The following is a 15251-nucleotide window of genomic DNA, read 5'->3' as shown; positions in this document are numbered from 1 at the left end:
TCTCGCCTCGTCGGGTACCGGGGGAAACCCTTGGCAGCAGCGTCGTCTTCGTCGCGGTCCCTCGTGAGGTGCTGATTGGTACCGGTGCTTCGGAGCCTTGGAGCTTGGTGGGAGACCCTCGGTGGGCGCAGTGGTCGTGAAGCTTCTTCGTTTTCGTCGATCCGCCGTTGTCGGCATTCTTTTCTTTTGTTGTTTCTCTTTCGTTTCTTTTGGGTGTGATTGTGCTGCTTCCGCCCCAACACCTATTCTTGGATGTTCGGTTGGTTGCTTTGGAATACAAAGCGGGGGGAAACCCTTTTTCGTTAAAGTGACGCGCTACTAATTAACATTGTGTGTAAGCATTTCTGTAATAACAGTCCGTGCAACTTGGTACACCGCTCAGACAACTCCAACATAGATCATCGTGGAATAGCGTAAGGTTAGCATCATCTTGGCACATCGGGACTATATCTATCAGCGTGGCCGGCCAACAGCCGAACATGCTCGCAAGCACAAGTGGGTCGATCACTTGTTTTATTGTAGTGACTTGACGCAAAATCAGTTGTTTACGGCCGTCCTCTCCTACTCCGCCCCCACTCCATCCCCTCCTCCTGTGTGCGCTCACGCTCACGCTCTCTCGTCTCCTCCCGTGCGCTGGTCGTCGTCCTCGCGCTGCGCATCGCCGCCGTCTGCCTCGGGATCTCCGCCGCAGGCTGGAGAGGGCCGCCGTCTCGGATGCCTTCTTCCACGACCCCAGCTCACTCAAGAAAAGGTGCGGATTGCTTATTCTAGCTAATTGTGCTGTGGCCTGGTGTTTGCTCACTTGCTTGTGCTGCATCGTTTAGCTCACACTGCTTCGCGTCCACAGTCACACACACAGAGACAAAATTAATTTAGCGAGAGCTCCGAGCTAGCGGTGACCATGGAGGCGGTTCTGGTGAGCGCGGCTACGGGGGCGCTCAGATCCGTCCTGGAGAAGCTGGCCACTTTGCTGGGGGACAAATACAAGTGTTACAAGGGTGTGCATGGGGAGATCCAGTTCCTCACGGACGAGCTCGCTGCCATGCATGCCTTTCTCCTCAAGATGTCAGAGGAGGAGGAACCCAATGAACAAGATAAGGAGTGGGTGAATGCGGTGCGGGAGCTCTCCTATGACATGGAGGATTCTATTGATGACTTCATGCAAGGTGTTGACGACAAAGATAATAAGCCAGATGGTTTTCTGGAGAAGATTAAGCACTCACTCCGCAAGTTGGGGAAGATGAAGACTCGTCAGCGGATTGGCAATGAGATCCAAGATCTGAAGAAACAGATCATTGATGTGGGCAAGAGGAATCAAAGGTACAAGACTAGGCACGTTGTCTTTGGTACCGTCAACTTGTCCAACATCAAAAATGTGGTGGTTGACCCGAGAGCTCTTGCTATCTTTGAGCATGGCTCAAAACTCGTTGGAATTGATGAGCCCAAGGCCGAGATAATTAAATTGTTGGCTGAAGGTGAATCAAAACAAGAGCAAACAAAGTCTCTCTCCATCATAGGACCAGGAGGAATGGGAAAGACAACGCTTGCAAACCAAGTTTATCGAGACCTCAAAGCAAAATTCGAATGTCGAGCCTTCTTATCCATTTCACGAAATCCAGACATCATCAATATCCTAAGAACTATTCTTAGTGAAGTTACTAGCAAAGGTTACCCTGACACTGAAGCAGGAAGTATACAACAACTCATCAACAAGATCACCGACTTCCTAGCAGACAAAAGGTACAGATTCTATTCCGTGTCTATTGTCGTCTTTGAATATGTAACTAGAAAGCTATTTACACATTTACAATGAAAATCATACTTGTAATTTGTTTCAAAAACCGGCTCATGCCATATTTAATTCCTATTTTCTCATCTATTGTTACAAAACGTAATGGTCAACTGTTTGTAGTGAAAACCGTGTTAGCGTGTGGTACAGATTATATGAATGCATGTTTAAGGCATAGCTACTCCCTAATCCATTGAGTATATAATTGATATTACCATGTTGCTAACACTCCTCAGCATTTTGTATACGTGGATAAGTTCATATTTTTCCTACACTATGGACTTGCTAAGTTTTCTTCCTAATTATTTTGGGCCACCATGATACCCTAAGCCATTATTTTGGAGTACTTCCCCGTGGATGGTGGTCTACTAGTGTAGCATCTATGACACCTTTGTTTTCACACAAGGCAGACATATATGTCACCTTCTTCCTCCTCCACCTTCTCCTTCTATATTTCTCTTCAACTTTCTTGGTTGCTTTTCACTATTTTGGTGTTTAATTGACTTGCTTTTGCCTATTTTTATGGCTAATTTTATATGGACAAATAGGCAGCACATGACACAGTTCAGCAACCAAAAATTGAGCCTTAGACCAGACCAACCCGTTGCGCATCCATATGGTGTATTCTCCTTCTCCATCTTGTTTGTTATGCGGCTCACCCGACGCCACTACGCTGATTTGTAGAGAACCTCTGCCAAGAGATCGATCCAAAGGTCTCCGCAGATGTCGTCGGCCCACTTCTATTAGCTAGTTATTTCCTAGACCATCGAATAACAACCTAGTTGTGGTCATCATTGCTGAAAATGATTTGTTAACGATACCTGCATCAGTAGTATCATACCGCGTGTTACTCAACATGTCATTATTAGGTCTCATGTCGTGTGGACAATCAAATTATCCTGAGCTGCTCACCATACGACCATTTACCATAAATATACGCATACCTCATATGTCATTCCATCATCAATATGTGGTACAGCGCTCATGTCTATCAACACTCACATGCAAAGTTAGTTATCCCACTTAAGATTCTCTCATTCTGTAAGTGTCATTTAAGAGCTACTCCCTCTGTTTCAAAATATAAGGCAAGTGTGACTTTTCAATATCACCAATGAACGAATTTGACTACAAATTTCACTTATAAAATGATTAAAGATTAGCAGAAAAACATGGCATAAAAGCATTTTCTGTCACGAATATATCAATACAGTTCTTACATGCTAAATCCACAAGCTTTCATAACTGTCAGTGGTCAAAATTTTGAAACTATGACTACAAGCAGACTGACGGGCCTTATTCTATGAAACTCAAGGGTTTATTAGGCATCGGATGTAGTGCACAGTAGAGAGAGAAGTGTACCAAAATTGAACAAAAAGAGAAAGATATAGCAAGACGCACTCCACAACAGTAAGTGTTTCTAATTGATGTGCCCCGGACTCTAGAGAAACGGGGCCACATGTCATTGACTACATGGGTGGATCGACTCATTCTTGACGTAAGTCTCATTGTTGGGCTTGGTACGAGATGAGCTAGCTCACTTATTCCTTCTTAGAAGGTTGATATTTCTTATCCAAATTTGGATACAGAATCCATACTTTAAAAATTCGAGTAAATATTCCAATAATTCAATCTAGTTTCCCTGAATATTGTAGGAAAATTTGATATCATATTGTCTAGACATTCAAAGTTCAGGCTGCCTTTGCAACTTTCGGTCAACTTCAGGCCAAACATGGCATTGAGCTACTAGATATCAATGTGACCATGGAATCTTCATTTTGCTTACAAGAACACCAAGTATTTTCTAACTCCAAGCTATGTGGTTAAAGTTTTGGAGAAGGGCCATGTTAGCTGCACTTTAGAAAAAGGGTCAAATTTGTCAATTCTCACTCCACTATACTGAATAGAGTCATTTTAATTGGCCAGCTCATGAGACATATGAGTCTTCCAAAACTGCTAGATTGAACAACAAGTGAGGGGTGTGTCCGTAAGACCATTCACTGAGTGTTCTTTAAGTAATTATTTTTGTATCTTGTTGTACAGTATATATATATATATATACACTAATAGCACCCAAACTGATGTGTAGGTATTTTGTTGTTGTTGATGATATATGGGATGTGGTCACATGGGATATTATTAAGCTTGCCTTCCCCATGACTAGTCTTGGCAGTATCATTATCACCACTACTCGTAAAAACGATGTTGCAGAATCATGTCGTTCATCATTTAGTGGTGCCATTTATGGTATAAGAGCACTTAATATGGTGCTTTCAAGACAACTATTTCACAGAAGGCTATTCAAATCCAACGAAGACTGTCCTTCACATCTTGAGAGGCTTGCTTATCAAATGTTGAAAAAGTGTGCTGGCTTACCTTTGGCAATCATTGCTATATCTGGTTTGTTGGCTAATAGAGAAAGAACAGAGGATACATGGACTGCAGTGGAAAAATCAATTGGCCGTGCGCTTGAAAGGAATCCTACCATTGAAGGAATGATAAAGATATTATCACTTAGTTACTTTGATCTTCCTCCTCATCTCAAAACGTGTCTCTTGTATTTGAGTATATTTCCAGAAGATGCTATTATTCAGACAAAAAACCTGATATGGAGATGGATTGCAGAAGGGTTTGTTCACAAGGATGGCAAACATACGGCATTTGAGTTAGGACAGAGGTATTTCAATGAGCTCATCAATAGAAATTTGATCCAGGTTGCACACACAAACAGATTTGGCAAGGTGAAGAGTTGTCGAGTTCATGACACAATTCTTGATTTCATCATATCCAAGTCCATCGAAGAGAACTTTGTTAGTTTAGTTGGTGTTCCTAGTCTAACTGTCGGGACACAAAGGAAAGTCCGTCGACTCTCTCTCCAAGTTGATGATCAAGGAAAGTCTGTAATACCAACATGTCTAGTGTTGTCTCATGTTCGGTCACTCAATGTGTTTGTTCAATCATTTGAGATCCCTTCTCTTGATGAGTTCAGGCGTTTACGTGTTTTGGACTTTGGAGGTTGCATGAAATTGGAAAACCATCATCTTTCAAATATTGGGAGGTTGTTTCAGCTAAGGTGCCTGATACTGAGAAACAGAGAGATAACAGAGCTTCCAGAAGTAATTGGTCATTTATGTTGCTTAGAAGTATTGGACATAAGACGCACCAATGTCAAGGAACTACCAGCAACTATTGTCAATCTTGGAAAATTGGTGTGTCTCCTTATGCCAGATTGTGTCAAAATTCCCAATGGAATTGCAAAGATGCAAGCACTAGAGGTGTTCAATTGGGTTACAGTCTTCAAGCAGACATCTAACTTGCTGCATGAACTTGGGCAGCTAAAGAATCTGAGGGAGCTGGTCCTCGGTCTTCGTATTTATTCTTCCCGTGATGATGATACAATAAGAACTTTGGAGGTTATAAAGGTTATAGCCTCTGCAGTTCAAAGCCTATCCAGACAGAACCTCCGTTCTCTAACTATCAATGATGGGAGGAACTTCATGCAGCGATTTTTGTGCTCTTCTACTCCGCTTAGCCTCCAATCACTTAAGATCAATTTTTCAGGTTGTTCACGGGTCCCGAATTGGCTCGGCTCCCTCGTCAACCTTCAGCGGTTATGTCTTCAATTGAATGAAGTCAGGCATGATGATATCTGCATACTTGGAGCCTTACCCACTCTAGTGGATCTTATTCTGAAAAGAGGACCAGATGGACTCACTAGAATTAGTTACTATGGGTTCAACTTTAACTACAGTAAACTCAGAATCAGTGGTGACGTTGGGTTCCCATGCTTGAGGCAGTTCTATTTTGATGCATACTATTACCCGCTGCATCTCATGTTTGAAGTAGGATCCATGCCCAGGCTAGACAAACTTACCATGGCTTTCTGCTTAGATAGAGATATTGAGGATGGTGTTTTTAATTTTGGAATCGAAAACCTTCCCAATCTCTTAATTCTCACATGTATAATAGCATCAGGCCACATGTATAAGGCTGCAAAGGCTGCAGCAGAGAGAACAGCGAAGACACATCCCAACAAACCCACTCTATTCTGTTATTCTTCTTAAACTTGAGGTATTAGTTCTCTCTCCCGCACAAGACCACACATTGATTCCCAAGCTAGATTTTATTTTATCTTACCTAATTCCGTTGCACCATGTGCTCAGGTAGTTCACGCATGTTCACCACTTCATTTCTTCAGCGGTTGACTCACCAAATGTGTCCAAGAAGCTCTTGTTGTTGGCAGCCATCTTCACTACCTGTTAATCTGTTCTACAAGGGATGCATACCCTACGTGCCTACAAGTACATACAACTCTGAACTGTTTATCTTGATCTCTCTTCGTCCATGGATAGCGTTTTTTTCAATCAGAGAATTCGCGCAAAGTGCATATACAATAAATGAATCCTGGCTAAAGCCATAGTGCCATTGCAATCAGAGTATTATTTGCTTGACTGGTCTTGTTTTGCTGCTAATGCGAGAGAGATATCACTGGGGCTGGCAAACTAACTGCACTTGTGTGTACATTGTCCCCAGGCTGATGTTGGACGCGCTCTCTCTTGTTGCTTTTGTTGGTGGTGCCTCCCTGATTCCCATCAACAATTCCAATAACCGCCATCACCAAGATGGAATCAAGTTGCTGCTGCTTCTTTTACCTCGTCCAGTTCCCAAGTTTCTAGTAACATTTTTTAGCTAGAAAATTGTCTTTCATTCTCATGTGTATTTGACTATTTGTGGCTGATTATCATTTCATTCATGTAGAGTAGCTAGGACATTTCTTGACCTCTCAACAGTACTTGGTAAATAAGCTCCACATAATTTGTGTGCGATTTCACTGCTGTTATATACATATGGGTCCGATGCAACCGAGAAATCAGTTAGAACCGAAGCTTCTAAGCCGCCGGTCTTTATCACTCGTGGACCCGGCCCCTGGTCCTCCGCTTCGCTTTGATGCAATGACTCGCAGACCCGTACTGGGTCGCCGCGTGAGCGCCCGTCTAGGTGTGTTCCGTGCTTGCCATTGATCGTGTGGGTTATGTGGGGCTTGGCTGCACGTCCTTTTTGTGAACGCCCGAAGCGCCGCGCCACAAGCCTGGTTTCTGCCCGGTTCCTTGTTGTTGCGGACCCTAGCTGGCTGAAACCCATGGGAGACAACCAGTAGGCAGTAATCCACTCCCTTCACACGTCCGCCTGACCAGAGCAGTACGTGGATACAAACTTGTTTTACGAGCCATCCACAAAGGTGCTAAAACTACTGCAACCGAGAAGGCCCAGAGTCATATGCAAATGATAATGAACAATTTTGCGGAGGCCCTGATTGAGGCAGTGGCAGAGCCAGGAATTTGCTCCTGGGTATTAAGCAATATAATAGAATGACAAATATGTAGTAAGATGGTAACGTCAGTGACTCGATGACCATACGTTTATAATAGTAGCAAAATATTATTGTGGCAATATCTCTAACAACAATATAATAGGTATGACTCGATAACCATACATCGATGCCACAATTATATATATTGTGACAATATCAATGACTCGATGACCATACATCAATAATACTAGCAAAAAAAAAATTGGCCAAAGCAATATAATAGAACAAACAACAAATGTGGACGTAGAAATTGTTTTCCTTGCCTTAGTTTGAAGATATGTCCCACAATTCAAATATGCCAACATACTTGTTCATCTACATCACACAAACAAAGTAGAAATAAGTGGCAGTTGCAAATGTGGCATGGACTGAATGGACAAACAAAGTAGCAATCAGTGGCATGAACTGATGGACAATTGTACAAACAATTACAATTTATACAAGAACAAATCAACAAAGTAGCAATCAATCCGTGGCAGATCAGTGGCTTTTAGCAGTGGAAATTTATCAAAAAAGCTTCAGATTTGTTTAAAAGACAGAGGAAATTTACCTTGGTAATTTGTAGATGGATGCAGTAGTGGATGGATTGGACATTGGGTGGCTTCTCCTTCTAGCCTGTCGGCTGGCGGACTGAAGCGGCAACTGCCGACGGCGACGGAGGCCGGAGGAAGCCCGCAGCTGCGCTGCCCCACACGGACCACAGCCACGGAGGCCGGAGGGGAGGGAAGGGAGACGGCCAGGGCTCGGGCGTCACCGCCGCCGCCTCCTGCGACCCGACCGGCGCCGCCGCCCCTGGCCTAGCCACCGGCCCCAGCGCGAGCACCGGACCCTGCCGGGGGGAAGCCGCCGCCACCGCGACCGCCACAGCACGCACGTCCTCCCGCCCAGCCAGCGGCCGCGACGTCTCCGCCACGGACCGCAGCGATGCCCGCCCCGGCCCCCCTGGCCGGCGAGCACCACGGCCACCAGGCGCGAACGCCCGGCGCCGCCCCGCTCTGAGCGAGCACCCAAGCTCCTCAGCACGAGCCACAAAATCACCGACCGACGGCAGCGCCCCGCCACCACGCCGCGCGCCGCCCTCTCCGTCCTCCGCCTCCGAATCCTCACTTTCACTTACCTCAGCCAGAGCCCAGAACCGGCTCCCGCCCCAGCACAGAGGCGACGACGCGTCCAAGGCCGGCGTCAGGGGTGCGCGCGCCGGCCGCCACGACGCCCTCACCTCCGACCAAGCCTCCGCCTCGCCAGGGCCAGCGGACCCCGCCGCCCCGCCAGCCCCATCGCCTGGCCGAACCAGAGCAATCTCCTAGTCCCAACTAGCAGAGGAACATGCAGGCTACTCTTTAGTTTCTGCTTCGGTAGCAGACTGTAATGGATGTTTCTGCCCGCTTCAGAGTTTCAGAGAAGAAGCAGAGTAAATGAAAACAGAGGAAACAGAGATGATCGATTTGCTATATTTTTGTAGCTTTTGCGTTGGTTGTTGCTTCTCCTAGAGAGCCTTATTCGTGGCTTCTTGCTGACGTTTTTGGTCCTTTGGCTAGAGATGTACCGTTGGGTTGATGATGCATGGTGGCTTGATTTGAGGCTGCAATCTCAAAAGTTCTTTGTTGTTTCGGAGATCGATGGGTCGGTTCATTGTTCGTATGTAATTTGGATTGTTATTTTCCTCCTCCTTTCAGTGATACATCTTGATCGTATGCAACTTCGGTTGGAGTTGCTTTTTTTTCCCCCTTATGTCCTCCAGTTATTCTAGTTCATTTCTTCCAACAAGTTTCTTTGGCAAGCCCTGACACCAAGGAAGCAGCGTCCAGCCACTTGTACAGTTTCTTCAACTAAAAAGGAACCACAAGCTCCGAAAATGCCTAACGGCGGACGAGCACTATGAGGACTTTATCTAGTCCGTCTGTTTTACACATTGGCCATCTTCATCACGGTATTTGCGGGAGCTGTCCCCCGACACACGCGATGGTTCAGTGTGTACAGATGATGCTTCGTTAACAGCAGATTAGGGCGAGATGGACCAGATTCAATCAAAGAGCACCAGCTGTCCATCGTCCAGCTTCAGTCAAGTACCAACACTTCTTTTTTTGGCCAACGACTCTAATAACCCTTCTTAAATCACAATCAGAATCATGTTTTGGACATGGGCCCCAACATGATTTTGTGCCTCGGTAATTAAACATGTTTTGTGTTTTTACCAGCACACCGTGTAATTTGTTAGGGCCGTGGAGGTCAAGATTCGTGACGGGCCGGATGGAACAGCTGCCATCACACTGTTTTCGTCACGTCTCGACCTGCAAAAAGTTACCTGATGGCCCACCACACATCAATTCTTATCAGGGGGTCTAGTCATCTCACGCAATTACTGCATCCGCCGCCCAGTTCATCTTCTCCAACCATCCTCCCCCCACCCACCCACGCACCAGAGAGGCAGGAAGAACGAGCCAGCGAGCTAGGAGGTAGAACTCCATGGCCGAGCACAGGAGCTGACATCCATGGCCGAACTAAAGGTATGAACAACATCAGTCTCACGCCATTAGTAGTGAAAGTTCTTCTCCATCAATCTAAATAGTGTTCACGCAAATAGGTAATGGCTTTTGTCGGGATTGATACCCTTTTCGCCGCAAATGGTAAGTGTCAAAGCCATGTGGCCCTTTGTCCTTCTGGTACCGAACGAGATGATCAGGCAGGATATCACGGGCATCCCTAGTCCATCGCTTCAATATGTGCTTTTCTGGTATCTTGCTCAACTTGAGCTCGATCATAACCTGCCGTCACAGACACGCGTTTAGTAAGCGGCAAAACCATTTGCACAGCAAACATGCCAAGATATGGTATTTACCTTGAGTGCATGGCAGCACACCATTCCAGAGTGCTCGAAAATACAACACTCACAGTTGAAAAATGCCTGATCATCATCAACCTCAACCTTAAACTGGACCTTGCTCCATTTCTCACGAGAGAGAGCATCCACATGAGTAAGAATGTATAACTTTTTTGGTACAGCAACATCCAGTTCATAAGCCCCTGCCTTGTACAGAGCATCGCCAAATTGCTCAAACATTGCCCTGGTGTAAATCCTGCTAGCATGCCTCTCAATTGGGAGATTTACTTTCAACAGAACACCACTCTGGAGAAATTTAAAACACACACAACTAAGTCAGTATTGCGCACAAGGTTCTACAAAATGTTATACGGACTGGAAAAAACAATCTAGTCTTGAAGGCCGGAACATACCAGAGCAGTCCGTTTCTCCTGGAAACTCTCCTCAGAGTCCCTATCGAACTGAAGCTTCTCGTATTGTTTAATGAACAAATGCATTGGGCACCCTGGCGGGACATAACTCTTAAGCATGTGATTGGCACTTTCACTACGTTGGGTACTGGTCATTTTCGCGCAAAAAACACCTCTGAAATACGGCTTTGCCCATTTATGCCGCACCTCATATATTTGAGTCAGATACGGATGCTTCCTAAGTGAATATTTATCAAGCATTGCAGACCATCCATCTTCAAACTCTTGTTCTGTGACCATGTGATGCACCAGCTTGTGGAATTCACTCTTGAAATCAGACTTCTTGCTCCACAAAGGCTATTCCTTCGCTTTCTTCAGCACATGCCATTTACACCACCTGTGGGTTGTGTTGGGCATTTTGGCTTCTATTGCCAACTCCATCGATCGCGCCTGGTCTGCAAATAAATGGATAATGTCATCATGTCAGAGTCTTACAGCGTGAACATCAGTCTAACACTGAAAAAATTAAGAACTGTTTTCAACTACAGTCGTACCTGTTAAAATTGTTTGTGGGTGTTTGCCGCCAACCATCCTAATGAATTCACGGAAAACCCACTTGAATGTGTCCTCCTTTTCATCCCTCAACATGACACCTCAAAAAATAATGCTCTGGAAGTGATTGTTGACTCCAACAAACAATCCAAATGGCATATCATAAAGATTTGTCCTGTATGTTGTATCGAATGTCACAACATCTCCGAAACACCTGTACTGTTCTACACTGCACCTGTTAACCCACATAAGTGTTTTTATTCTGCTCTCATCATCAACCTGGATAGTATAGTTGAATTCTGGATCGTTTGCCTTCATCTATGCAAGTATGTCCATTGTCTTCCGGGTATCTGAATCAGATTGTTATTTGTTCAGCTTGCAACAAAGCGTCCTCAGCGACTTTTTTGTAAATGGCACATTGTCTGCTGATCCAAAAAAACTGCCAACTATGCTAAAAACCTTTCCGAGGCTAACATTGTTTTTTCTCAGCTGCCTAACAAGATCTTTAGCGTAGCGATCAATGAGCCTGTGTGAAGGCCAGTGCATTTTCTCGCCAAGTACTTGACAGCGAGTGGTTGTGAAGCGGCCTGTGCTCTGAAATATACCATCCATTGTCATCCGACCTCAGCATCCTGATCCTGGCAGCACAGCCGCACCTAGTTGATCTTGTATTCTCCCTCTACGGTTTACCCTGCAAATGCACATGGAATGAATCGTCAGTACAAAAACATTTTTGTCCATATAGTACTTGAGTTTTTTTTCTTTTGGACATAAATATTAAGAAACGCACCGCGCATCCGCATACAATCTCCTGCATGCACTTGACCCTCTCCACATTCAGCCTGCTTTTCGAATACCTTATGCCAAATCCAGCCTCCCACGAATATAAATTATAGAATTGATACGCCTCATCCAGTGAATCAAACGAAGTGCCGACTGCTGGGTTGACTACATTGCCATCTCGCTTACTTATGAACGCCCTCATGGATGGTTCAAGAGCACTTCTGCGGTTAGGATTTAGTTCTCGCTCAGCAGGGGCTTTCTTATTCCTGACCCTGCCATGGTGCAATCTTGATCCTGACCCTGCCATGGTGCAATTATAAGATTAGTTATTTGCACATAGTAGAAAAATAAAAATCAGCGCAGCAAAACAAACGCCCTTTTCTGTCTGACTACAAACATGATGCACATATAAACATTTTCATCAGTCTACAAAAAAACTGTAGAAACTGAGACCGAAACACCCAGATTGATTTTTAGGAACTATACAAATCCACCGTAAATTCCTACATGCCATACACCTGGGCGAGCCTGACATCCAAATTGCACACATGCCAAGCAGATAAACAAAAGAAACTAACTACTAATACCTCCGTGTACATCCGCTGGTAGCCTCCGAGCACACTTGCAAAAGCCGGTCCTCGCCGACAGATCCTGCATTTCCGCCGCCGCTGCAGATGTCTCCGGCACGGCGAATGTCGCCCTCGGCGACGCTGATAGATGCCTGGGACTCTATAGGGCGCGCAAAAGCAGTACCCCCCATCTGCCCATTGCTAATCCTGCATGCAAAAAATGCCATGGGGAAATCTTATGAATCCGCAGCGACTACATCCAATACACAAAGCGGATCTAATCATACGTTAATCTAGAGGGAGATTAAGTGGCAGTTTAATTACCTCTTTTCTGAATCGCCCAGCGGCGGCACGAACAGGTCCATGGAGCCCTATCCAAGTTCTGGATCCGGAGGAAGAAGACGAGCTGGAGAGAGGAGCAGCAGGCGTCGTCCCGTCTCGGTCCGGAGGAAGAAGACAAACTGGGTCGCCCCTGCTTTTGATTAGTTGTCCCACAGCCCGGGTCACGTGACCTTTGCAAATGCACCAAACGAAATGCACCAGTACCACGTCGCACTGTTCCTTGGTCCAGCCTCAAAACGACGAAACAAATGCTCCAAATCGATACGCCTAAGGCCCCAGCACCTATTACTAGCCATAGAGCATGGGGGGACAGCGACTTGACGTTTGCTCATCTCCAGGAATCCACCTGCGGCCAAGATTAAGTCCACACAAGCCCGCGTCCACCGAAAAGTTGCTTTCCCCACAAGCTCTTCTCATTTTGTCCATAGTTTTCGCCCTGTCTTACAATATATATGTAGTGAAAATGGGGAACATTATAAAATTTCTTTTTCTGAATCATCCAAACTGTTTCTAAAAATATGTGGAAGTTCATTAGTTTCAGTACCACAAATACTGTGGTGATGGAGATTTATGTATAGAAAATACCGTTACCCAGTAATATGAGTGAAAGCAGCACAAGTGATAGCATAAATTAACACTGAGCAGGGCCACGTCCACCTTTGAATAAAATTTGAAAGAATAGCTTGGGCCAAGAAAGGGATAAGTATATTTTCCGTCCTCGAACTCTTGCGAGAGTTTAGAAATCGTCCCTCAACTCTAAACCGGAGAGTTTTCGTCCCTCAACTATCAAAACCGGAGAGTTTTCGTCCCTCGGGCCGCGTCGGGCGGTTTTAGTCTGGGATGAACAGTAATCGACAAACAATAAAATCGATGAAAATATCAAAAAAAAAATCAGAAATTTTACAGCATCTAAGATACTTTGGTGCGCAAGAGTTTTAGTTGTGCAAAGTTTCGTGGTGTTTTGACATTCGAGCAGCTCGTGGCAAACAAAAAACTATAAATATGTACGTCAATGAACAGTAAATTCAACATAAATAGCAAAAAATTCAAAACATCATGAATTTTTTTGGCATCAAAGAGGCTTGGGTGCGCAACATGCGTGCAAATTTTCGTGGTGTTTGGACATTGTACGAAGTCGTCACAAAAAAACAAAATTTGGCTCAGATTTTTTTTTTTTGAAAAAGTGTGCTTTTTTTTGGCTAGAGCTCTTCGTATGTCATTTGATCACGAAATTTTGCACGTGTCTTGTGTACCTGAGCATCTTTGATGCCAAAAAGTTTCATGTTTTTTTATTATTTTTGCTTTTTTTTGAATTTACTGTTCACCGACGTACATATTTAGAATTTTTTGTTTGCCACGAGCTGCTCGAATGTCGAAACACCACGAAATTTTGCACGGGTCTTGCGCACATAAGTATCTTAGATGCTGTAATTTTTTTTCATTTTTTGTTTTTTTTTCGATTTTACTGTTCACCATTTTACTGTTCATCTCGGACTAAAACCGCCCGAAGCGGCACGAGGGACGAAAACTATCCGGTTTTGATAATTGAGGGACGAAAATTGTCCAGTTCAGAATTGAGGGACGATTTCTGAACTCTCGCAAGAGTTCGAGGATGAAAAATAAACTTATCCCACCAAGAAAACTAATACTGCCACTAATGAAATGCAACCAGCAACGGCACATCCCATGCAAGCAGAGATCTAGAGGAGAGTTGACATGCATGGTGTTAGAATAAAACCGAGACACAACTCTAACACATGGAGACAACCTTGCCTTGGTTAACTAATCAAAGTTCACGCAGGCTAAACGAATCTTTGCTGAATGTGTCGGCAAAATAGCATTTGGTCTCTACACACAGCTTCACAGTTTGATGCATTTTCCCTCTTCTTGGAGGTTAATCAACTGGCAATCTCGAGTCGAGACAATTATTGCTCGAGCGACGTGACGGACTTTTTAGAAAGCGGTGAATTGTTACTACATCCATATCAGTATATGTGGTGTCTACAAATTCTAGGGGTTTGCATCACGGAAATTATACGATATAATTCATTAAAAAAAAGTTATTCACAAAAGAAGTAACCACAACTGCAAAAAGATCATCCAGACAGGCAAGCAGGGCATCAGTAACAAAGACGACTCATTGACTGACTGGCTACATGGCATTGATCTTTAATAAAACTAGTGCAAACGAATAACTTGGTAAAGCAAAACTAATACGGCAATGGAATGTGTAAGAGCATCTCCAGCCGTGCCCTCAACAAGGCCCCTGAGGCGATTTTTCCGCCGCCGGCGTCAAAAATTCGGCCCAGTCGCGCCTTCAGGGGCCCATTTTTCGCCGGCTCGGGTCAAAATTGACGTCGGCGGACCCAATCCGAACCCGGCGCGCTGGGGGGCGCTCGGGGCGCCGGGTGAATCGTTTTTGGCGCGAAAGCGCCGTGGGCTAGCCGCGTTAGCGACACCGCCCGCCTCGTCTTCTCCCGACGCCTCGGTTTCTCTCGGGGAATCAATGGCAAGGCTGCCGCCGGTTAGCTTTGCCATTGATTCCTCACGGGCGGCGCATCACAGGGCGGCGCGCCGACGCCTCCCCTCCCTCAGACGCGTACACACGGACGCGGCG

At 45.1% G+C, this 15251-nt stretch overlaps 3 protein-coding genes across 3 annotated transcripts; 1 reads left to right on the top strand and 2 right to left on the bottom strand.

Annotated features, from left to right (window-relative positions):
- Positions 1–601: 601 nt before the first annotated feature.
- On the top strand, positions 602–6617 carry LOC119325628 (disease resistance protein RGA5-like). Its single transcript, XM_037599359.1, has 5 exons — positions 602–751; positions 848–1740; positions 3876–5857; positions 5950–6087; positions 6320–6617. The coding sequence occupies exons 2-3, from the start codon at positions 902–904 to the stop codon at positions 5848–5850; spliced, it is 2814 nt and encodes a 937-aa protein (XP_037455256.1). The 5' UTR covers positions 602–751; positions 848–901; the 3' UTR covers positions 5851–5857; positions 5950–6087; positions 6320–6617.
- A 581-nt stretch (positions 6618–7198) lies between these two features.
- LOC119321663 lies at positions 7199–9625 on the bottom strand. Its single transcript, XM_037595248.1, has 3 exons — positions 9578–9625; positions 7708–8460; positions 7199–7472 (listed from the first exon to the last, which is right to left on the bottom strand). Exons 1-2 carry the CDS (start codon positions 9623–9625, stop codon positions 7768–7770), a joined length of 741 nt encoding a protein of 246 aa, XP_037451145.1. The 3' UTR covers positions 7199–7472; positions 7708–7767.
- A 40-nt stretch (positions 9626–9665) lies between these two features.
- LOC119325630 (protein FAR1-RELATED SEQUENCE 5-like) lies at positions 9666–12747 on the bottom strand. The gene is made up of 7 exons (XM_037599361.1): positions 12617–12747; positions 12311–12499; positions 11731–12023; positions 10943–11631; positions 10392–10843; positions 9997–10284; positions 9666–9922 (listed from the first exon to the last, which is right to left on the bottom strand). The coding sequence occupies exons 5-7, from the start codon at positions 10686–10688 to the stop codon at positions 9719–9721; spliced, it is 789 nt and encodes a 262-aa protein (XP_037455258.1). The 5' UTR covers positions 10689–10843; positions 10943–11631; positions 11731–12023; positions 12311–12499; positions 12617–12747; the 3' UTR covers positions 9666–9718.
- Between the last annotated feature and the right edge of the window lie 2504 nt (positions 12748–15251).

This window comes from Triticum dicoccoides, chromosome 6B (genome assembly GCF_002162155.2).
Source record: "Triticum dicoccoides isolate Atlit2015 ecotype Zavitan chromosome 6B, WEW_v2.0, whole genome shotgun sequence".
NCBI lineage: Eukaryota > Viridiplantae > Streptophyta > Magnoliopsida > Poales > Poaceae > Triticum > Triticum dicoccoides.
The sequence above is the reverse complement of the archived record's forward strand: the minus strand, read 5'-3'. Positions and strand labels throughout refer to the sequence as shown.

Excerpts from the sequence above, each read along its gene's own strand:
- LOC119325628 (XM_037599359.1), top strand. The coding sequence starts at position 902 with ATGGAGGCGGTTCTGGTGAGCGCGGCTACGGGGGCGCTCAGATCCGTC. Across the intron at positions 1,741-3,875 it reads GACTTCCTAGCAGACAAAAG|GTATTTTGTTGTTGTTGATG; the intron begins GTACAGATTCTA and ends ACTGATGTGTAG.
- LOC119321663 (XM_037595248.1), bottom strand. The coding sequence starts at position 9,625 with ATGGAGTTCTACCTCCTAGCTCGCTGGCTCGTTCTTCCTGCCTCTCTG. Across the intron at positions 8,461-9,577 it reads TCGTTCTTCCTGCCTCTCTG|GAGATTGCTCTGGTTCGGCC; the intron begins GTGCGTGGGTGG and ends AGTTGGGACTAG.
- LOC119325630 (XM_037599361.1), bottom strand. The coding sequence starts at position 10,688 with ATGGTCACAGAACAAGAGTTTGAAGATGGATGGTCTGCAATGCTTGAT. Across the intron at positions 10,285-10,391 it reads AGGAGAAACGGACTGCTCTG|AGTGGTGTTCTGTTGAAAGT; the intron begins GTATGTTCCGGC and ends AAATTTCTCCAG. Across the intron at positions 9,923-9,996 it reads TGTGCTGCCATGCACTCAAG|GTTATGATCGAGCTCAAGTT; the intron begins GTAAATACCATA and ends CTGTGACGGCAG.